Source organism: Sarcophilus harrisii, chromosome 2 (assembly GCF_902635505.1).
Source record: "Sarcophilus harrisii chromosome 2, mSarHar1.11, whole genome shotgun sequence".
In the NCBI taxonomy this organism is placed as follows: Eukaryota; Metazoa; Chordata; class Mammalia; order Dasyuromorphia; family Dasyuridae; genus Sarcophilus; species Sarcophilus harrisii.
Window position 1 is genome coordinate 316,894,249 of NC_045427.1, and position 24,827 is coordinate 316,919,075.

A 24,827-nucleotide genomic window follows, 5' to 3' on the forward strand; every position below is an offset into this window, starting at 1 on the left:
ATTTTAAAATGAAGAAATTTTACTTAACCAGCAGATAACCAGAGAGAGAGCTAAGCACTAAGAGTAGGATTTTTTCCACTTCCCTCAACCAGTGTAGTGAGGGAAAGGACCACCCTCAGTGAGAAGGGAAATGGATTGTGCTCTCATGTTCCAAGACCAACTGATCTAAAATAAAATCATGAAATAATGCAAATAACTAGCGAGCAGTTTTTAATCCAATTTCAAATTAACTTCCAAAAATCCTAATCAAGAATTTTCAGAAGTAATAGCCACTTGTAACTTTAAGGAGGTTTAAATAATGAAAGAAATTTTAAAGTAAAGAGATTTTAAAACTATTTAACCTGTATTTTATTCCTTCTAAAGGAATTTTATCTCTTGTACAAAGCTCTTTGCCTAGGACTGATGACCTTACAAGAATGATTCTGTTTTGTTTTGTTTTTTCCTTTCACTTTCCCCAACCAGTAAAGAAGGAAGAAAGGGCTAACTAATCAAAAAATAAAATCAATCTAGATAGTTTCCTATATACAGTAGTTACACCAATTTTAGGTGAAATTTATAAATTTCAGATAACTCAAGAGAATAATTTATCCTAGTACTATATTTTCAGAAAGAATCCATTAACTTATCAGTATTTACTGAAAAGATTCAGGTAACAGGTTTCAGGAGGGCTTAATTTTCTGTTAAGAGGAGAAACAATTCTAAAATTCAAAACATAGGCAATAGCCAAATAATTTTTGGATAAAACTTCACAAGACTTATATGTCCATCAGGGCTGACAATTTTTAAACATAGTTCATTTTACTAATTGCACAATTTAAGATAACTTGATTTAGAAAACAACATAACACCTTATATATAATTTATCTAATTTATGTGACCTCTTTGAGTAACTTACCAGAGGTATTTGTTTTAATGCCCAGTTTTTGCCAAAAATCAAATCAAATATAGATGTAAATTTCCAATAGTAATACTTCAGTATTAAAGACTAAGGCACACATATTTCTAAAATTTTTGCCCAGAATAAACAAGTTCACAATTTTAGCATAAACCAGTTAATAGTGATTGTCTCATCAGATTTCCAATTTAAACACACACAAATTTAAAACTGCCATTTTTTTCCAAAGTATAGCCCTTCACATTAAAATTTATCAACATCAAATTTGTTCTCTTGGAGCCCCCAAACTTTTTAGTGGCAGTATATTGTTTGAGACCCAAGTCTCTGTCTAGGATGGGGAAGACTGCTGGTATATCCTATCTAAGGAGAACTGAAAAGACCACAACCTTCTACACACTCAGAGTCTTATGAGGAAGATTTTAGACTCTGAGGATCAGGGACACAAGGGGTTCCAATCTAGAGAGAAACTGAAGCCTAATCAAGGTGATGTGAGCCATAAACAGATTTATAGGGGAAATATAACCTCAGGGATTTGACTTAACTTGGATTTCTTAAAGACATAGTAAGGCGGGGCTACCCATGACCTCCACAGAAGGTGGGACTATGAGGTTAAACTATGATATCCCCATCAATGTCTTTCCTTACTCCCCTAAAGCAGTAATTTTATCACTACTTCAGTCTCTCTCTTCCAACCTCACCTGGTGACCCAGGATCTTATCACTTGAGGTATAGCAGCAGAGATTAGTCAAAGCCCAAGACCTGTAGGATGATGGGAAGGAGAGATCCCAGATGGGATATGAATGAACAAGTTTTAGGTGAAGTCATTGGAGAAGGTGTCCTTCCATGATTCTGGTACCAGGTGGTGGTGGTATCTGGGCAGGTAAGGTTTGTATAGTGGAGAGGGGAATATTGGAGAATATCTATTAGAAGTGATCCTATGGTAGTCCTCATTCTTTGAATCTAGATAAGCTGATACATATAGTCTTCCTTGGTTTGCACCTTTAATTTCTTTGGTTTGGGGAATTACCCAATGAGGAAACTTCCTCTAACAAAGAATAAGAGCAATTGTTTTGCAAATTAAGAATTTAAGTACTGAGAGTTAAAAACCAATTAACATTTACAAAATTTAGTAAGCATCTAGGGTGGGGTCCCAACACAAATTTTCCTGACTGGATACTAGCATGCTATTATCTGTATCTTGAATTTTCAGAAAATTCAATGATTAAAATCAGTTTACATTAAACATTTGTAAGAAGTTGGTCTGTTTATGAAACATATGTCTGATATTATGGCCCAGGGCTCATCTTGTATATTCTTTTCAGGGATTCAAGTGTTTCTGAGAATTTACCTCCAATAATGCAGAGTTTAGAAGTTCTCCATTTGGGCTACAATGGAATTTGCAATTTAATCCAGTTGCAGCTTAACAGATTAAGAAACTTAAAATTCCTCTTTCTCCAGGGTAAGTAACAACACTGATAATGTGAAATATTTTATTAGCAAATTAATATGATTTGGAATTCTTAATTGATATTCCTAAAATGAAAAATGAAATGTCTTAATCCTGGTTCCTCATGATTTTGATCACTTTTTCTAATTCCCTATAATTAATTTTGAAAAATTTTTGTTCCTATAGTTTGAAGAATATACGTAGTTAGTATGATAGCAACTATTAAAAACCAGGTTCTTGAATTTTTATGGATCAGTGTTATGTCTGAGTTTGTGGACAACTGTTTTATCTATGATGATGACAGTTCCTGTAACAGTTTTTTTAGATGAATTCTCAAGAATATTTTGAGGTCTCTTTTTATAGACAAGGATTTGTCATCTGTCGGTCCATGAAAGCAAGCTTCTGGTAGTCATGACTTCCTGAATATGCAATAGATGCTAAATTTTTACAAACGTCAGTAATGTGATATAGAGTTTCTACTATTTCCTTTCATATTGATATTTGTTACTTAAGTTCAATCTCCTGAAAGATAATTATTGTGTAATTTCAGTAGCTATAATACATCACAAACCTTTCTCTTTTCACCATAAAATGATTTATGTTATTTGAAGGGCACTTGCTTATCATTCTATTGTTGACTGAGTTTATGCATATGTTGCTCATGAAGGATTATTTAATTCCATTCTTGTATATTAATGGTTTCATAGACTCCATTTAGAGATAAACCATTTTTTGTTACATTTGACAAATCCCATAGTGAATATCTAGTACCATCAGTGATGGTTCAATGATGTTTGATTGTTCAATTCTGGTAATATTTTTGTAAGTTCTTTATGTGTTTAATATGTGCCCTAAAAAATCTGTCAATAGTCTTTCTCCCTTTTGGTAATAATTAATAATTAGCATTAATTTTCTAGCACTACCTTGGGATGATAGCTCTTACATTTTATTAAGTACAAGTTTTTGTTAGGATACTTTCCGAATCTGTTACATTCAATTTTAGAGTTCTTAAAATGTACAATAAGACTAATGTTGTAAAGATATCAATTGTTTTGATATGTGCTCTTCCCATGTAGCTTTGATTTCAAGATGACTTTTAACATATGTCTCAATATATTCAACCAGAGGTATCATAGCTCTAAGTTTTGTGTTTGACATTGAGACTAAGGTATTAATAAATGTTATCATGGTCTGGTGATTCAATTTGACATCAAGTTTCAAACTCGGAGCCTTTAAGTCTATTTCCTTCTCTCTCTGTTTCCTGGCATATATTGAGTTTTATACACTTATCCAGTCTAAATGACATTTTTATTTAACAGAAAAAGATTACAAAAGACAAAAGAAGCTATTTAGTGAGTCATGTTGTATTGTTTGGGGGGTTTATATGCCATCCATGCCATGAAGTAACTAATAAGATGTTCTGGCTTTAAAGCAGCTCCAGAAGATGAGACCTCCATCCCTTTGTCCCAAATGTATTTGGGGATCACTGCTTGAGGGGGGAAAATGATGTAATATGAAACCCTAAAATTTTTGTTTTGGAATTTGCCTCAGGAAACTCCTACTCCCAGTCTGTCTGATTCTGAATAGACTAGTTCTCAGTTCATTGCTGACTGATGATCTCGTCAATGATAATCAAATTTTGGAGACCACCTTCAATTCATCTGGAGATTACTCCCTCCCCCTACCCTTGGGTGATAAAATTAGCCTATCTATGATAGAAGCTGGATAAAATGAATCTCCTTGTTTCTGTTTCTTTACTGAATTCCCTTACAATTCAATCTGCTTTGTAATAGCATACCATTACTTTCAATAAAACTTTGCCCCTTGACTAAAAGATGGGTTCAAGCCTGCAAATTCTTTTTTTTTTTTTAGAGATGTGTTACTTTTCTTCTTATTCTTCTTCTTATTATTATTATTATAGCTTTTTATTGACAAAACATGTGCATGGGTAATTTTTCAACACTGACCCTTGCAAACACTTCTGTTCCAACTTTTCCCCTCCTTCCCTCTACTCCCTTCTCTAGATGGCAGACAGTCCCATACATGTTAAATATGTTAAAGTATATGTTAAATAATTGTATTGATATGTATACATATTTAAAGAATTATCTTGTTGAATAAGAAAAATCAGATTTAGAAAGAAGGTAAAAATAACCTGGGAAGAAAAACAAAAATGCAAGCAAACAACAACAGAAAGAGTACAAATGCTATGTTGTGGTCCACACTGATCCCAGTGATCTTTCACTGGGTGTAGCTGGTTCTGTTCATCACTGATCAATTGGAATTGATTTGGGTCCTCTCATTGCCGAAGACAGCCACTTCCATCAGAATTGATCCTCATATAGTATTGTTGTTGAAGTATGATTTCCTGGTTCTGCTCATTTCACTTAGCATCAGTTCATATAAGTCTCTCCAAGCCTCTCTGTATTCATCCTGCTGGTCATTTCTTATAGAACAACAATATTCCATAACATTCATATACCACACTTTACTCAGCCATTCTCCAATTGATGGGCATCCATTCAATTTCCAGTTTCTAGCCACTACGAAAAGGGCTGCCACAAACATTTTGTGCAAATTCTTTTGAGACACTTCATAACACCAGTCTGGGGAACTTTTGAGGTTCCCCCTTCCCAATCTCAACAGCTTGATTTCTCTTTTTAACTTTTGGAAACCATATTTAGTTCTCTTTTAAAAAGGTGATAATAAATCTAAGACTAGACAGAAACATAATAAGTTTAATATATCTTCCTAAGAGAGGCCATATTTTATAGCAGTTGTTTCTAAGACTGTGTTGATGGCATATTTTAAATAGGCAACAGTTTTCTATATTGGCATTGAATATTGTATAGCATTTTTTTCTGTTTTACATATCTGTAGTATGTGAATAAACCTATTATGGAACTGAATCAGAGGCTCTGGAATAATCAGTAAATGTAAATGGTGTAAATTTTAAAGCACTTTTAGGTAGTTTGCTTAATAGTTACCAAATAAGAATTATTTATGTTTACACCCTTGGTATTTCTTGGAACATTCTTTGCTCTTCAGCTAATATTTTTTTTCTTGTAAATTTTACATATAGCTTTTAGTGATTCAAACTGTAAACAGCTTGTTTAAAGTACACAAACACCTAATTGACCTATATTTTGAAGATTCTCAGGTTTTCTCATCTGCAATGGCTTTTGTTAAAAAAAAAAAAAAAAGATGATATCAGGCCTTCTTTCATCTGAGGGAAAATGATAAAGTACTCTGTTAATAATTCATAGACCATCTGACACATATGTACCAATAATTATGGATTTTATCTGGTCATATCATTTTCTGTCTATTCTGAAAAGCTAATGTTTCAGACTCCTCAATTAAAGCATTAACTTTCCTATTATTTATTAGCAAAAACTTTGTTTCTCACTTAATTCAACTTGTATTTTCATTGTGTTGGACTTCTTAGGTTTCATAAAATTTCTGTATCTTCATTCTTCAGGGGATAGCTTTGATTTCTTTGCTTCTCAAATTTCTATAGTAAAGTTTTAGATTGGTGCTGAATTATGTTGTTCTTCCCCCAATTTTAATTGCATGAGTCATTGCCCTAATCTTTTGACTTTTGATTTGAATTATTGATTAAAAGAATCAAGAATTTCTAATTTCTTTTTGAATTCCACTTCATATGTTTTATTTTTATTGCTGTTGCCTTTAATTGGGCAATATGGTCAGATTTTTCCACTGCACATGCCAATTCAACATTGCTGTAATCTTTTAGTGCCTTTTTATATCTCTTCAATAGCTCTCTCAAGGATTCTTCATTGGTGATGCCTATTTTTAGAGGGTATTCTTTGATTGCTCTCCCCTTCTTTGTATGGCTCATCTCATGTTGAGAACAGTTAAATATGTTGTTATGTATAAGTCTTGAAATGTTCTTACATTTTCTGACAAAAACTGTCATGAATGTGTTTATTTGGTAACATTGGTAATCCCATTGGTAACAAATACCAACTTTTATACATACTTCTCTGTTTTTATAAAATCAGTCTACCAGTTAGCCAACAAGCTCAATTTTTTTCAGAGTTTCAGTTTAAGTATTCCCATCTCAAAATCATTTGATATATCCTTGTTGGGTTTGTTGTCTCTTTCATTATTAGATACAATTTCTCAAGTTTTCAGGAACTTTGGGCACTTTAAGTTGTCTCTCTTCCTATTTCTCCTCAATTTTATCAGTTATTTTCTTTAATTTAGGGAATTATTTTTTTATTCTGATTTGTCAGCAATGCAGCCTTATGTGACATGCAGCAGAGGGTGGTTGTTCAGTTATTTAGTAGCATCCGACTCTTCATGACCTCATGGACCATAGCACATGAATACTACTAATGAATTTTCTTGGCAAAAATACTGGGATGATTTGCCATTTTTGTCTCTGATGGATTAAGGCCCACAAATTAAGTGACTTGCCCACAGTAAATGTCTGAGGTCATATTTGAACTTGGGTCTTCCTCATTTGCCCCTCTCTCCAATGGATAGTGATTTCAAGCATTTTTTATATGACTATAGATAGCTTTGATTATTCCTTCTGTAAATTTTATATTCTTTGACATTTATCACTTAGGGAATAACTCCTATTTTTTTTATAAATTTGACTCTATTCTATACTTATTATATACTTGAGAAATGAGGTTGACCATCAGGGAGAATTGTTATAAAAACTTTTGATGTTATTTCATCATCTATAGTACCTTAGCAAAATGTAGTTTCCCTAAAAAAAATTGAAGGAATTAGAGTAGGTAATGAAGAAACAAAATTACCATTCTTTGCAGATGATATGATAGTACATTTAGAGAATCAAACTAAAAACTACTAGACCCAATTAACAACTTTAGCAAAATTGCAAAATATAAATTAGAAGCACATAAATCATTGGTATTTCTATATGTTACCAAAAAAATCTGGCAGCAAAATATAAAAAGAAAAATTCCATTGAAAATAGATGTAGATAATATAAAATATTTTGGAGTCTACCTCCCAAGACAAAGTCAGGAACTATATGAACACAATTGCAAAACACTTTTTACCCAAATAAAGTTATTGGAAAATTGGAAGAATATCAAGTACTCATGGGTAGGCCAAGCAAATATAATAAAAATGACAATTCTACCTAAATTAATCTACTTATTCAAGTACCATGCCAATCAAATTGCCAAGAAATTACTTTATAGAGCTAGAAAAAATAATAACAAAATTCATCTAAAAGAACAAAAGGTCAAGAATTTCAAGAGAATTAATGGGGGAAAAATGTAATTGAAGATGGCCTAGCTGCATCAGAGCTAAAACTATATTACAAAGCAGCAATCATCAAAACTATTTCATCCTGGCTAAGAAATAGAATAGTGGATCAGAGGAATAAGCTAAGTCCATAAGACACAATAGTCAATGACTACAGTAATCTAGTGTTTGATAAACCCAAAGACTTCAGCTTCTGGGATATGAACTCACTATTTGACAACAATTTCTGGGAAAACTGGAAAATAGTAGGGCGGAAACTAATATAGCCAATACCTAACAGTCTATACCAAGAAAAGGTCAAAATGGGTTTATGATTTAAACATAAAAGGTAATACTAAAAGAAAATTAGGAAAACAAGGAATAGTCTATTTCTCAGCTCTATAGAGAAGGGAGGAATTTATGGCCAAAGAATAACGAGAGGATATTATGAAATGCAAAATGAATAATTTTAATAACATTAAGTTAAAAATGGTTTGCACAAACAAAACCAATGCAGCCAAAATTAGAAGGGAAGCAGAAAACTGTGAAAAAAAATTTTACAGCCATTGTTTCTGATAAAGTTCTCATTTCTAAAATAGAGAACTGATTCAAATTTATAAGAATACAAACCATTGATAAATGGTCAAGATAATTTTTAGATGAAGAAATTAAAGCCATATAAAAAATGTTCTAAATCACTATTGAATAGAGACATACAAATTAAGACAGCACTTCACACCTCTCAGATAGACTAAGGTGACAGGAAAACATAATGATAAATGTTGGAGGGGATGTGGGAAAAATGGAACACTAATACATTGTTGGTGGAGTTGTAATCTAATTCAATCATTCTGGAGAGCAATTTGGAGCTGTGCCTAAAAGGCTATCAACCTGGACATACTCTATCATCCACCAGTTTCTCTACTGATTCTGTATCCCAAAGATAACATAAAAAAATAAAAATGACCCATAAGTGAAAAATGTATCAGCCCTTTTTGTAGTGGCAAGAAACTGGAAATTTGAAATAAGTTATGGTACATAAATATAATGGAATACATATGTATGTATGTATGTATGTGTATGTGTGTGTGTGTGTAAGAAATATATTTTTAAAATCAGCAGGATGATTTCAGAAAAGTCTGGAGAAACTTACATGAACTGATACTAAGCGAAGTGAAGAGAACCAAGAAAACATTGTACACAGCAACAGTAAGATTATGCAATGATCAATTGTGAAGGACTCGACTCTTTTCAGCAATGAGGTGATTGAGGGCAATTTCAATAGACTTGAGATAAAAAGAGCCATCCACATCCAGAGAGAGAACTATGGAGACTGAATATGGATCAAAGCAAAGGATTTTCACCTTTGTTGTTGTTCTTTGTTTGCTTGGATTTTTTTCCCTTCTTGTTTTTTTTTTTCTCTTTTGATCAGGTATATATATGTGTGTGTGTGTCTGTGTGTGTGTGTGTGTGTGTGTGTGTGTGTGTATTTATATATATATATATATATGCACAGCATGACAAATATGGAAATATGTTTAGATGAATTGCAAATGTTTAACTTATATCAGATTGCTGTCTTGGAGGAGAAAAAATTATACAAGTTTTTGCAAAGGTGAATATTGAAAACTATCTTTGCATGTATTTAGGAACATAAAATATTATTAAAATAAAAAATTAAATCATATAGTATTGCTTTAAAAATGTAGTTTTCCTGCTTATCCCTTGTAATTATCTCTATTTTTAAAAATTTTGTTTTGTCTGAGATCATGATTGCTAACTCTTCTTTTTTTTTTTTTATAAGTTTAGCTGAAGCATATTAGATTTTCTATTCCAGCCCTTTATTTTAACTCTGTATGTGTTTTTCTGTTTCAAGTGTATCTCTAGTAAATGACATATTGTTGGATTCTGTTCTCTCTTTCCATTTTATGGATGAGCTCATCCCATTCTCATTTACAATTATGATAACTGTGTTTTTTCCTCCATCACATTTTCTTCTGTTTCTTCTTTTCTCTCTGTTTGCATCCTTTAATCTGTCTTCCCTTTCATTATTACCTCCTCTCTTTTTCTTATTCATTTTCTATTGGATAAGTAACATTCTTGTATGCAACTGAGCGCATGTATATTCTTTCCTCTTTAAACTAATTCTGATGAGAATGAAGTTCAAGCATTCCCTGTCATCCTTCCCCCATTTTCTCCTCCACTATAAAAACTTTTCTTTGCATGCTTTTTATGAGAAAATTTTTCCTGTTCTTCCTTTTTCTTCTTTTCTTTGCCTAGGGAACAAGTACGTTTTTGGCAAATGATAGACGACAGGATACCATATATTTGACTGAAAGATATAGAAAATATAAGATCCCATTGTTCTTTGATTATAAAAAAGCATTCACTTCAGTAGAATAAAATGCTGCCCTACAAATTCTTTTGAAACAAAGTACCTCCCATCCAAATACAAAGATCAAGATCCTTAGAAGATATAAAAAACAGAAGTAACTTCTTCACTGCCCCTTCTGTTAATAACATCAAGCTCTAATTCACTGAGGAAATTCCTATGAAAAATTTCTAATCACTCAAAGTAGTTTGTCCTTTTCATCCACACAGGAAAGATTAAATGACAAGGAATGTCTATATCTAAATTTCAATGTGTATTTTAATGAAGTTCCAACAGAATGGATATTTAGACAGACAATACAAATGGACAACAGGCTGGACCAAGTTGAAAAGTACTAGAGAAAGCTGAATTGCTTTCAGGAAATATAAAGAATTTTTTCTGACCCTCACTTCCCATAATAACAAATGTCTATCTTTTTAAAATTATTTTTTATCAAACTAATTACTTTCATCAACTCCCAAGTGTAAAAAAAATTTTTTTTTACAAAAACCACATTTATTTTTCCTCCAAAAAACTGGGTGGCTGTATTGCAGGAATAAAACAGGATTACATACACAGGATCAGATGATAAAAATCACCACATGGTTATTTATACAAATACACAGCAGAATGCAGGTAATTGGTAGGACCATCACAAGTCAATAGAAAATCAATTTACCTAGATTTTTGCAATTTGGAAGTTTAGCCATCATTTTTTAAGTTGTTGAATTCTATATCATTTCCCTCCTTACCACCACTTCTTCCTTCTTGAGAAGGCAAGCAATTTAATATCTGTTATACATATGGAGTCATGCAAAACATATTTCCATATTAGCCATGTTGCAAAAGAAAATGCAAACAAAATAAAACAATGCTTTAGTCTTCATTCCATATTCACTAGTTTTCTCTCTGGAAGGAGATAATATTTGTTATAATAAATCTTTATAATTGTCTTTGATCTTTGTCTTGATCCAAGTAGTTGAATCTTTCAGTTGATCATTCTTATATTATTAGTATTACTGTACACAATCTTCTTCTTGATCTGCTTACTTCATTTTGCATGAGTTTTTATATAAGTCCTCCCAGTTTTTCTGAAACCATCCTGCTCATCATTTGTTATAACACAAATGTATTCCATCATAATCATATATAAATAATCATATATCCTATTCCTAGGCTATAACAAAAAAAGAACACAAGTTCTTCAGCTGTTCCTTAATAGATGAACATCTTATTCAGACTTAATTTGAAAAATATCATTTAGTCCTTCATGTAAATTCCCCACTTCACTCCTCCCAATATATGTTTTCTCTCTAGCCAGAGCTTCTTACCTTTTTTGTTGTTGTTATTTGTGTCATGGACCAATTTATGAAACCTTTGAACCCCTTCTGGAAATAATTTTCTTAAGTGCATAAGATATGTAGATTTACAAAAGAAATCAATTATGTGTGTGTGTGTGTTATTTATTTACAGTTATCAAGATGTATATAAAAAACAAATTACTGGACCATAAATTAAGAACCCTTCATCATGAATATAATAAGTCCAGATGACAAAAAGTGCCATGAAATAATGGTCCTTATTATTTTTTTAAACAATGAGATGAAATCTTCTGGGGAATTTTTTTCAATTGTCATCTCCAGGGCAGATACTGTTTTAAATTTTGTCTTTATCTTCAATATTTTGAATAAAGTAGGCACTTAATACTTTTTAAATTGTATTGTATTGTAGTTATAGTGAGAATGTTTATTTTGTTATGGTTTATTGCATAAAATGTCATTGAATAGACTATATCATTCATTGTTAGTAAATTATCTTCCATTCTGTCACTTTGTAAATGATATGCACTCTGTATGACTGTTGGCAAATAAAATTTAAAACTAACAATTTTTATTATGACAATGATTGCTAGCAAATATTCTAGATCATTTTATTTCTCTTTTTGTGGACATACTTATTTTATGATGTATGTTTGCTTTCTCCATTAGCTTTGGCTCTAATTTTAATTTTTCAAAAATATACCTGTGCAGGAAAATATCTAAACAAAGTTGAGACTAATTTGAGAAATTCCACAAATACTTTATTCCCATTTGATCTTATTGCAGGCAATGAAATCAGTCAAGTTGAAGGACTTGACAATTTGTCATCCCTTCAAGAATTGGTATTGGACCATAACCGTATCAGAACAATTACTGACAGTGCTTTTGTTAAGCCTAGTTCTCTTGTGGCACTTCATTTGGAAGAAAACAGACTACGAGAACTGACTCATTTAAAACCTTTGATAAAACTAGAAAAACTATTCCTAGGATATAACAAAATTCAGGTAACCAAATATTTTCTTTTACATCTTAACCTCATGACATAAGCTTCTCATCCTAGAAGAACTCTCCTGTGCCAGAAACTCCTACAGGTACTTTATGATGAGAATTTTGCCCATATCTCATTTTTTTTAATGTATAAGATGTATGTACTTTATTCCATATATGATGCTTAAGTACTATGATGAATCTGTGATATCATCTATTTGGGTCTACTCTATTCAGGAACACAGACTGAAATCCATCCATACCTTCCTTTGGTGTCTTCCTTTAAACCTTCCCTCTGGAGGCCCACACAACCCAACATTGCACAGATACCTGTGAAGCATGTAGACTCAACTGATTTTTTTTTTTTTTTTTGGTTTCTGGCCATCTATTTCTGGCAATGAAATCAATCAAGTTGAACGATACGATTAAAAAATGTAGGGGAAGATAAACTTTTCTTCATTCCAAAAATTATCCCAGGGCTGCACAGATACCTCCTTTCTCTTTCATTTAAGGCTTCTCTCCATGCACTGACTAACCTACACAGAAATGCTTGACTTGGCAAACTACTGGAACATCTATAGTCTAGAGAGTTTTATTCTTAGATAATGTATAAACCCAGTTCAATAACAAAAAGAAGCATGCAGGAAATAGTTTTCTTCTCCGAAACTGACCAGTGAACAAGAAGTAAAATAACACATTTGTGTTGTGAAAAGAATTCTTAACTGGGAGCCAGGAAACCTAGGGTTTAGTCCTAGATCTGCTACCAATCAGCTGTGTAACCTTATACAAGTCACAAAACCTTTCTGTGCCCCAATTTCCTTATCATCGTTTGTCCTTCATTCTGGAAGAGGACCATGATGTCAGGAAGGTGAGACCATGATTTGCAGTGAATTGGATTGAAGTTAAGGAGGGCTGGGCAAGGTCACCTGCCTCACTTTCCCCTCCAGAGCCATCTGGGTCCAATGACCAGATATAGATCAGGATGACAAAGATGGCCCTGTGTGCAGTGGGAGACCTTGGCCTTTTTTGAGGCCACACTCATTCACTCTCAGTCAATCAGGATCTGAGCAGTGACCAATTGGGGCTTGACTTAGGGTCTATTATTGGCCAGTCTATGAGAGTCAGAGTGGTTTGGGTTTAAGGAAAACCCACAAGATATCTCAAGAGGATTCAATGAGAAAACTAAAAATAGGTGATTTCAAAATTGTCTTTTAGTTATATCCTTCACTGCTAAAATCAAGTTACATAGTTCTATGACTAAAAATTCTAGTTTCTATTCACATATTCTTTCACATGCTGTGTCTATTTTAAGTTTTCTAAACAAAAGCAATAATTAGTTACTTTTCATTGTCTTATATTTGAAAATGTTAGAAGTAGAACAATAGTTGCTGTCATTTGTTGGCTTGTTTGTTTGTTTTTTAATAGGATATGGCAGAATTGGAAAAGCTTGAGATTGTTCCTTCCATCAAAGAGCTTACAGTGTATGGCAATCCAGTGAGTATGTTCTCTTTCTTTTTTGACATTGCTAATTAGATTCAGCTCAAAGCATATTTAAAAACTACAGTTAATTTCAGGAACAACAGCAAGAGTCTCTTTGACTTTTCCAAAATATGCCAGAAAGAATATTAATAGAACTTTTCATTCATTAAGTGCAAATACCCCTTGATTTAAATTCATAAGAAGATATAACCTAATAGAAAAATTATTGGTGGGAAAAGAGATGAATGGCAGGAGAAATTATACCTGAACCAAATGTAAAATGAATTTTTCTGGGATGAGAGGGACAAGACACTCTCTCCACTAAAGGGTTCCTTATGGTTACCCCCACATGCAAGCAAAGTTCAGTCCTTGGAGAGTTTTCAAGACTGGAAATGTCTATGTCAAGGACTGCTATTTAGTCACCTATGCACATGAAAAGAAACAAAACTACTAGAAGCTACTAGAAGTATTAACTTTATACGCAGCAGCACATGTGCTCTTTTGCCATGTTCCAGCAGCCACTAAGTTTGTTGGGGAAGAGAAGAAATCACATCTTCCCCCCAAGAAGTTCAAGGTAGAACTGTCAGAATCCTAGGCCAAACACACAAGTGATCGGAGAAAACAATACTAGATGGCTCCTCCGAACTTAATGACCAGTTCTCTGAGAGAGAATCCCCTCCTCTGCTGCCACCACAGAGAGCAAGGGATTGTTATGCCATCCTAATCCCCTTCCCCATTAAACATGTGTTCCAGAAATAGCTAGGGAGAGCTCAGCTCAGGGCTAATCCACATGCTTCATCAGATGTGTTCTGTCCTGTTACATAAGCAAATGAGAAAGATAGACTCTAGAGCTTAGGAAGAATATCAACAGGTTGATAATTTTTTTTTTTTTTGCCAATAGTCAAAACTACTGTTAAGAATGATCTAGATTTTCATTTCAGTTCATTAGGCAATTTATTCCCTTTCTAAGTTGTTAAAGGGTGACTAGATATCTTAGTGGGTGGAATACTGGACTTGATGTCCTAAAGAGCTGAGTTTGAATCCTGCTCCAGACACTTTACTGAGTCAGTGTCCTCCTTTGTAAATGGTGCACTCTATCCCACCACCTAGCTGCTGTTATTATTGAGAAATATCATGGAATAATCAATATCGGAATTGAAGAGTTTATCTGAATTAAAGTCCTACCTCAGTCATTTGCTAACTTTGTTATACTCTGCACAGCTTATTTAATCTTTTTGTGCCTCAGATTTCTCATTTACAAAAGGAGGAGGTTGAACTTGATGGAGCGTACACACACATACATACACACACACACACACACACACACGGTCCCTTCCAGCTTTAAGTCTATGATATAAAACATATAAAACACAGATCTACTTTGTGCTTCTCCATCTACTTTGACAGATTATTTGGAGCTAGAGTCTTCTGCCTGTTATCTTTCCTCCCAGAAAATGATCCAATTGAAAAATAAATCTGATCAGTTCATATGGAGAATATATTTTTTGCTGAAATGATTTTAGAACATAAAATACTTATATCTAAATGTTTTAAGATATTATTCTTACCATTAATATTTTATAACCACACTAGAACAATTCTGTATCAGTCAATGTTTTTTAAGGAGATAAAATTTTCTCAGCAACATGATTTCACTTAAGAATTTTGTCCTTGCCTCTAGTAGATTTCTACTGAGGTCTCATTACTATATATATTACTACCATGGACAGATTGATATTCATAGTGCTATTTGAAGTTTTGCTGTAAGATTACCCTCTATATTTATCTATTTATCATATATACACACATATGTACCTGTATATTAGATTTAAATTTCTAATCTCCACAGCACCTGTAATTGTCAATGATTTAGAAGAAGCTATATATTTCGCTATTTATTAGGCTTGGATAGGTGAGACCTTCTCTACTGATTTTTTCCTTCTAAACACTATATTTGTAATTCTAATAATTGCCACCAAACAAATCATCATTTGTAAGTATTGTGACTTTATATTTTTCAGTAGTGATGTTCTTTCTAAATATAGAAAAGTGAGAGGAAACAAGAATTTAGATCTTTCATTGGAAAAAGGCTCATTAAAAATAACAGCATAAATATTGATTATTCAGCAATTACTAACATTTGTATAATGCATATAGAGTAATTTATTACGTTTAAATCAGTATAATAAACTTTCAATTGTTATTCATCAGTTTTAATCTTTTACCTTTCAAGGCTAATCAGAACTTACATGATTCTTTTTTAAATTTTTATTTTAGTTTTCAATTGAAAAGCATTTGTTTTTTTTCCTCTTCATTTTTCCCCTAATGAAAAATTAAAGCAAAATCCTTGTAACAAATATGTATAGTCAGACACTTTGTCATTCTTCAAAAATCTATGTCTCGTTTTGCATCTTGAATCCATCACTTCTAGATGACTGTCTTCTGAGATCATGGTCTTTTCGTTATACTTTATCCTACAATGCTTCAGGATTTCAGGTAGCATTGTGCTAAAAGGCTTATACAGGCAATCTGTTGGTTGCATGTCTTTATCAAGAATAAATTTGATTTACCTTCTTCCATCTTTTAATTCACTCTGGAGTAGCTCTGGGAATTTGCTTCACTCTGAAGCTTCTACCTTGCTTTTTCTTCCTAAAGATAGGAAACAGAGTCCAAAAAAGAAAGGGAAAGACTAATAGAAGGGAAAACAGAAGAATTAAGGGAAAGGCATAAAAAGGGGGGAGGACTGTTTGAGCAAAATACTGAGGAGGGGGACGGGGGATAGGAAAGAGAAAAGCATAATCTAGGGTAAATAAGATGGCAGAAAATAAAGAATTAATTATTTTAACTGTGAATGTGAATGGGATGAACTTCCTCATAAAACGGAAACAGATAGCAGGCTAAATTAAAAGCCAGAATCTTACAATATGTTGTTTACAAGAAACACATTTAAAGCATACTGATACATTCAGAGTGAAGGTAAAGGACTGGAGTAGAATATATTATGCTTCAGGGGAGGAAAAAAGCAGGGGTAGCAATCCTGATCTCAGACCAAGTGAAAGCAAAGATAAATCTAATTTAAAAAGATGAGGAAGGAAACTATATCTTACTAAAGGGTATCAGATAATGAAGCATTATCAATAGTATAGCATCCAAATTCCTAGAGAAGAAGTTAAGAGAGATGCAAAAATAAATAGACAGCAAAACTATACTAGTGGGTAATCTCATCCTTGCTGTCTCAGAACTAGATAAATCGAACTACAAAATAAATAAGAAAGGGGTTAAGGAGGTAAACAAAATGTTAGAAAAGTTAGGTATGAGAGATCTTTGGAGAAAATTAAATGAAGACAGAAACAAGTTTACTTTTTTTCTCAGCGGTTCATGGAAGTTATACAAAAATTGAGCATGTGTTAGAGCATAAAAACCCCATAACTGTGTCTCGGGAAAAAGTTATTGTTAAGTGTCCTGTTTAAAATGACCAAATACACAAATGGCTGCCACATTACTGGTATCTAAGCTGCTAATGTTATGGGAGATATCCACTTGTATGTGAGGATGGGGGAAGGTGAGAACCAGACTTTAATGAGAGCCTATGGATTTTAGAACATGAGAAAAGTTAGAATAACTCAGGGGAAGTGACCATGTGAGTCAAAGCTTTCTTGCCTATATTAAAATATATATTTTTAAAAGCTGTTCAAAAATATCTTTCTTGACAATGACAAATTTTTTCACCTTCATCTTTAACACTATCTGTAATTCTACCCATTATAATGATTTTTGTTTTTAAAAATGCTTCTAGTTTTCTCTTTGTGAAATGTGAATAATTCAAGTATTTCAGGGTAGTTATGTGGCAAAGTAGATGGCAAAGTAGATAAAACACCAGCCCTGAAGTCAGGAGGACCCTATTCAAATCCAGCCTCAGACATTGACCGCTGTATAACCTTAAGCTAATCACTTAACCATATTTGTCTCCAAAAATAAAAAAGTAAAAGTTCAAGTGTATGAGAAGGCTTTCATTTGAATTAATACATCCACATTGCTTCTCCCAATCAATTAAAATTCTTTTCAGTGAATGAAAAGGACATTTCCTTGGCATGGAGATATAGGTAACAGGAAATCCCTTTTAGGAATAAAGAGTAGTAGATCTGAGTAGACTGTACATTGGGAGTATTTAAGATATCATGAGAGCACCAACCTTGAGAGAAAAGTGTAAAAAGGACTGCAGTTGAGTGCCAAACACAAATTTCCTGTCTTTGCAAACCACAAATATGAGAAATAGTAAAAGATCTCATCTTGCTTTTCTCTTCTTACTTCCTTTACCACATGGCTCGCTTTTCTCAAGACCCAGAACTCAGGCTTGTATCATTAATAGGAAAGCATAGAATATATGGATAAAATTGGCATTTGTGGGCTACCTCGGGTGTCTAGTGACCATTGTGAAAATATTTTGTTATGAACAAGCTATTTTCAAATAGCTTCAAACACAATATGCTTACAATTTAACCACCAGATAGTGCAATTTTCCAAGTTAAAACAAGTCAGTAACTAAGTACTTTGTGCCAAGAATTGTGCTGAGGTCTGAAAATGCAAAAAATGCCATCCTTAAAGAAGATTTTATTCTGAACTGGGAGGGAACATGCATACAACAACAGGGAAACAAGATGTAAACAGGGAAAACTAGAAGGAAGCACAGAAAGAAAACTCTAGTGTGGTAGCAGTAATACAAGGCTGGGAAGTTGACATGGTGTGGTCAGCATTTGATGAAAAGGCAAAGAGCTTGAGGGAAGAGGATAGTAACAAGTTAAACTGGCACATCAGGGAGTCAAGATAGGGCATTGAGAAGAATACAACTAGAACAAGACCAATGCTAACATCTGAGGGATAAAGGGACTAGAAGTCACAATGAGGACTAAGAATGGAGTTACAGATTGTAAAGCAGGGGAAAAGATGGAATGATAAATTTCAGAGTTCATAAACATGAAAATACTTGTTAATAATGGCAAGATGACCATTTCTGTGTGTAGTTGAGATGGAATGGAGCAATAAGTGAGGAGAAATGAGAATGAGAAGAAGGTCTTATGGGACAGCCATGGTTAAAAGGGTTGACATGGATGGAAATTCAGCGAAGGAGACTGAGGGAGAATGGTAAGTTTGGGAGTAGTGTCCCAAAAATATATGTATATAGAGCAATATACCAGGGAGAAGAAGGTGATCAACAGGGTCAAGGGCTACAGAGAGATCAAGAAAGGTGAGTCTTAAAGACTATTTGATTTGACAATTAAGAGATCATTGGTAACTTTGGAGAAAGCAGTTTTGGTGGAAAGAGGGGTGAGATCCCAGACTGTAGAGACTTAAAGAGTGTAAAAGAAGAAGAAGTGGAAGTAATTAAGATAGCTTTCTTATAGAGATAAGCCACAAAAAGTCAGGAAAAATGAGACAACCATTAAGAGTGATGGAAAGATTAAATGAGGGGTTTTGAGGATAGGAGAGATGTGAGCATGTTTATAAGCAGTAGAGAAGCAGCCATTAGACAGGAAGAAATTGAAAATGAGAAAATGTGGTTGACAGAGAGGACAGTTTGATGGAGGAGACACATGGAATGAGATCACTTGTGTGGGATTTGCCTTAACAAAAAGGAAGGCTGCTACTTTCACATGAAACAGATGAAGAAAGAGACAGTGGCAGAAGGTATCCGGATATATTGAAGTGAGAAGGAGATCAGAAGTGAGAGAACTCCAAAAAGTTATCAAACTGTGCATACCCTTTGATCCAGCAGTGTTACTACTGGGCTTATGTCCCAAAGAGATCTTAAAGGAGGGAAAGGGACCTGTATATACAAGAATGTTTGTGGCAGCCCTATTTGTAGTGGCCAGAAATTGGAAACTGAGTGGATGCCCATCAATTGGAGAATGGCTGAATAAATAATGGTATACAAATGTTATGGAATATTACTGTTCTGTAAGAAATAACCAGCAGAATGATTTCAGAAAGGCCTGGAGAGACTTACATGAACTGATGCTGAGTGAAATGAGCAGGACCAGGAGATCATAATATACTTCAACAACAATACTATATAATGATGGACGTGGCCCTCTTCAAAAATGAGATGAACCAAATCAGTTAAAATAGAATAGTAATGAACTGAACCAGATACATCCAGTGAAAGAATTCTGGGAAATGAGTGTGAACCATTACATAGAGTTCCCAATCCCTCTATTTTTGTCTGCCTATATTTTTTTTATTTCCTTCACAGGTTAATTGTAATTATTTCAAAGTCCAATTCTTCTTGTACAGCAAAATGTATACATATATTGTATTTAACATATACTTTAACATATTTAACATGTACTGGTCTACCTGTCATCTGGGGGAAGGGGGTGAGGGGAAGGAGGGAAAAAATTGGAACAAAAGGTTTTGCAATTGTCAATGCTGAAAACTTACCCATGCATATATCTTGTAAATAAAAAGCTATAATTTAAAAAAAAGAAGAAGTGAGAGCTCTCAGTGAATGGCTTTTTTTTTTTTCAGTAAAATATGAGGCAAGATTCTCAACTGAGAGGGTGAGGAAATGGAATACTTGAGGACGGATAAAAAACTTTAGAAGAAAGGCTGCATTGAATGGGACAGTGAGATAATTAAGAAGGCATAGAAGCATTGCCTAACAGTAGTGGGAACCCAGTTGAGATTGTGCAACAGTAGTGGACCTAGAATAATTGTGTGGTTTTTCTCCACCTTTGTCCATTAGCACTTTTATAGGAGCAGAGTCATCCATGATAGGAGTGATCCAAGACGGAGTCTTGGCAGGGCACAATCAGTAATATGAAAAAGGTGAAGGGACTGAAGAGAAAAGCATAGAACTGAATTGATTCATCAAGAGGTCAAGATGAAGAAAGAAAAGTATAGCTAGCATAAGGGTAATGACCTGATAGATAACTGAGGGAGTGAAGAAATTGGAGGTCATGGTAAGGGTAAAGACCAGGTATTTGAAGATATTAGTATTAAAAGGCAAAGAGAGAAGTGGAAAGTCAGTAGGTTATAATCAAATAAGGAAATTTCAGAGCTCAGGGAAGGTGATGCATTTGTAAACAATGACAAAACAAAAAGTATGACCATCTTTTGTGAGATTGAAATGGGGCAGAATGGGCAAGGGAAATCAGTGGGTTGAGAAACTTAAGGTGTTTGGGGGAGTACTTGATATGGAAGCAACCTACTAGTGGCTGCTGGGTGTTAAGTCTGAGTCTTCATGCTGAGAAATGCAAACAGCACTATCAATGTCTTTTCCATCCTATTCCTCTGGATGAAATGCTATAACAGATATTGAATCTTGCGAGATATCATGGAAGCAAACTTTCTGACAAACAGAGAAGTAGGATTGTAGTCAGAACAAGTATTTTTCATAAGTCCCTCATCAGTCTCCTGGATCAGCCCTTTGATGTGGTTGCCTATTTTAATTAGCACAACTGAAAATGTCTTACCAGGTCTCTTCTCCCTTTCCTTCCCCTCGGGTTACCAAAGGAACTCTCCTGGGAGGATCCTACTCATGAACAGCTCTCAAGTGCTGCTGATTCTTTATTTCTTGTGTTTCTTGTGCCCCACATTGTGCAGCATTTGTTATGGGAGCAACATGTTAATGGCTGCTGGGTCTTATGGGAGCCATCTACTAGTGGCTGCTGGGGATCTAATCCTGACAAGGGGACTAGATCCCTTCATGTGAGAGGATGATAATGATATAAGAAGACTGAGAGGCAGTTGCATTCTCTGACCTCTCTCTCCTCTTCCCTCTTGCCTCCAATTTATTTCATTCCCAATTCACAGGCAACATCTGTGTCAGTCAAGGCTGCTTTGCAACTCCTTCAAGTATGTTATGTTTCATAACTGGGGGGGGGGGAGGGGATTGGAGAATCCACCTGCCCCTTCACACTTAGGCGTTGTCCTTAACAAGTACTGACATGTAAGTTGAAGTTCCCTAATGTGAGGGCAGGAGTTGAGGAGGAAAAGATTATGAATCAGGTATTGAATCCATTGAGGAAAGAAAGAGAATCTATAGATAATAGATAAAGGATTTTGATAGGGTGGTAGGTGTAAACTGAACAGACCTCAAAGGAGGAGAAGAGGTTACTGGATGATCCTGGAAGACAGAAACCTGGAGATAGTGAAGGCAAGCAAGGAATATTCCAACTTCCCTACTCAACCAGTTAAATAGAAAGCACAACCAGTGCTAGAAAGAACAGTGAGGGAAGCTGTCATCAGAGGAAGCCAAATCTCAGTGAGAGCTGTAAGACTGAAAGTGAGAAAGGAAAAGGTTGAACAGGAAAGCAAATTTGTTCCTCATGGAACAGATATTCCAGAGTGCATAGGGGATCAAAGAATACCACATTCACCCTTGGCCATTTGTGCATAGCTTTACTGGGATATGTGTTTAATTAAAGCAATATGCTCTGGTTATTGGAGAGTTAGCAGTTCTGCTGTCCCTTAGCTCTTTGAAAAGATTTGATAGTCTCACTGTCCAGTTTTTGACAAATACCTGTGATTGCTGCTGAGCTTAGCTTATCCTATTTCAGAGCTGGCTGAATAGAATGTACAGCCAATTCTATCCAGGAAAAGACCATCATTATTACCTTGTCCTTTAGCCTTTGAGCACAGCACATCCTCCTCCTTGAAAATTCTTTCATTTTCCCCTCATTTCTTATCAACCCCATGAGGTGCTCCCTAAGCAAAATGAAAAGAGTTCAAGCAAGGTAAGAGAGAAGAGTAGGTTACAGCAAATTGATATAATGTTACTAAAATTAGATGTTTTCAAGAGAGCCCAGAACTCTAAATTTTAACCTTTTTAACTTTTTCAGAAATTAATTTTTTCATACCATAAATAAATTTTGGGAATTGATCTAAAAATTAACTTATTCAATAAATCTTTAATAAGCTTCTATCATTAACTGGTGGAAAAAACATTAATTAGTTTTCATTTGTGATGCCTATGATAAGCTTGCTTATGACTAAATTTTTTTTATTAAAGCTTTTTATTTACAAAACACACATGCATGGGTAATTTTTCGTCATTGACCCTTGCAAAACTTTCTGTTCCAAATTTTCCCTTCCTTCACTCCACTCCCTCCCCTAGATGGCAGGTAGCCCAATACATATTAAATATGTTAAAATATATGTTAAATCCTATATATATATATATATATATATATATATATATATATATACATAGTCATACATTTATATGATTAATTTTAAAGTGAAAGTGATTTAAATGGTATTTTGTCATTTTATCTTTCCTCAGATTTCTCATAAAATTGCACATCGCCATATGTTGATATATCGATTACCTAACCTACAGATGTTGGATGGAATAACCATAAATTATGATGACAGAGCAAGAGCTGAATTTCACTTCGCAGAACCCCAATCAAAGAAAAATTCAGTAATGATTGTTATTTTTAATTTTTAAAATATAAATCATTAAAATGAAAGTTTGAAAAATGCTAATCAAATAGATACTATAATACTAACACTACCTTTCTTTATAAACGTTCTACTTATATTTAAAAAGAGCTTTTAGCATTTGTTTAGTTATTGACTATCAAAGATCATTTCTGGTGACAGGTGGTTTAATTTTAGCTAAGTCATTTACTTTTGTGTGCTACCTATGAAAAGTGATCATAAGAAGAAATAAATGATTCTTCTTTTCCCACTCTGTGGCAGGAGAAAAAGTTCTATGACAATTTGGTGTGTCTCTTTAGCTGATAAAGGGGATGTAGAATAGGCAAGAAAAGAGCCATAGAGCAAGCACACCTTAGGAATTGTTTCCCCACTCAACCCCTACTAACAACTGGAATGTAGATAATGTGTGTGTTGGGGAAGGGGTAGTTAAGATTTCTTTCATATCAAAGATGATGCACTTTTATCACCATTCAAGATACAAAGAGGAGAATTACTTACAGAGGTATGAACTATTAATGAATTTATGTCTTAATTCTACCTTTAAGAGGATATCTAAGTATAATAACTATGATTTTTATGAAAATTAAAATATTCCACTTAGTTATACTTAGTATGGTTTACATATACTTTATATAGTAGTCATTCAAACAACCTTGTTCTTCAGGGGCCACTAAAGTTCAAGACTCTGCAGGGAACAAGATAATTCTGGAGCTAATGAGTTGACAGTAATGTTTCTGCAGAATTTTGCTTAGTAGGCTAGAATTTAAAACTTTACCTTTGATAGTTTATGTTATTATCTTAAAGAAGTTAAATTTTAATCATTTATTTTATCTGTAGCCTCTTCTTCGTATTTCTAAATACTTTAAACTGAAAATGATTAGGTCTTTTTGCCAAGGATTTGGACTTGATCTCACATATTTATTGATAGGCAGATACTGGTTAATTTTTTAAGAAATATAATCTATAAGTATGATACATATTTAATAGACATCATGAAGTAGTTGTTGGAGAACTGGTCTTAGATGATAGAGAACAGATCTTATAGTCAAGAATAGCTGGGTTCAAGTCCTACTCCTAACTCATTCTAGCAGTGTGATCCCAGCCACTTAAAATCTCTCCATAACACAGGAGAAATTTAATTCTACAAGTTGCAGAGCAGTTGCTAATAGGCAATGATAGAGGCAGTTTACTTACCAGATGTGACTGCGTGAATGATTTAATAATTCTAGACCTATCCTAAAAAGATGCATTGTTTAATTTTAAAATCAAAAGCGAATTAGTTTTCAAATATATCCAAAAGTCCATGTATATGCAAAATATACATATATACTAAATTTGTAAATCACCACCACAATCTACTTATACTGAAGATCATTTATAAATAATTATTTATATAATAAATATAATAAATTATCATTTAGAAATATACTAATTCATATGTACTTACATATATAAATGAAGGGCTATCTCATGCTAAAATAAATTTAGCGATATAGCAATCTTTCTTGATATCCATACACACACAAATAAGACATAGTCAGTGCTCTTAACATAACTTACAATCATGAAAAAGCTTTAGCTCCTTTATAAAGCAACATATAAACAAATTAACAGTGCAAAATCACTTCATAAGTA

The 24,827-nt window shown here is 33.7% G+C and overlaps 1 protein-coding gene across 4 annotated transcripts in view; it reads left to right on the forward strand.

Annotated features, from left to right (window-relative positions):
* LRRC9 (leucine rich repeat containing 9) overlaps nt 1–24,827 on the forward strand; it is a 184,250-nt gene that overhangs the window by 145,970 nt on the left and 13,453 nt on the right. For all 4 annotated transcript variants that reach the window (XM_031952674.1, XM_031952676.1, XM_031952675.1 and 1 more), the window contains 4 exons: nt 2,218–2,354; nt 12,069–12,286; nt 13,695–13,763; nt 23,032–23,172. In XM_031952674.1, coding sequence (XP_031808534.1) covers nt 2,218–2,354; nt 12,069–12,286; nt 13,695–13,763; nt 23,032–23,172 — 565 coding nt within the window. The remainder of the gene's footprint in view (nt 1–2,217; nt 2,355–12,068; nt 12,287–13,694; nt 13,764–23,031; nt 23,173–24,827) is intronic.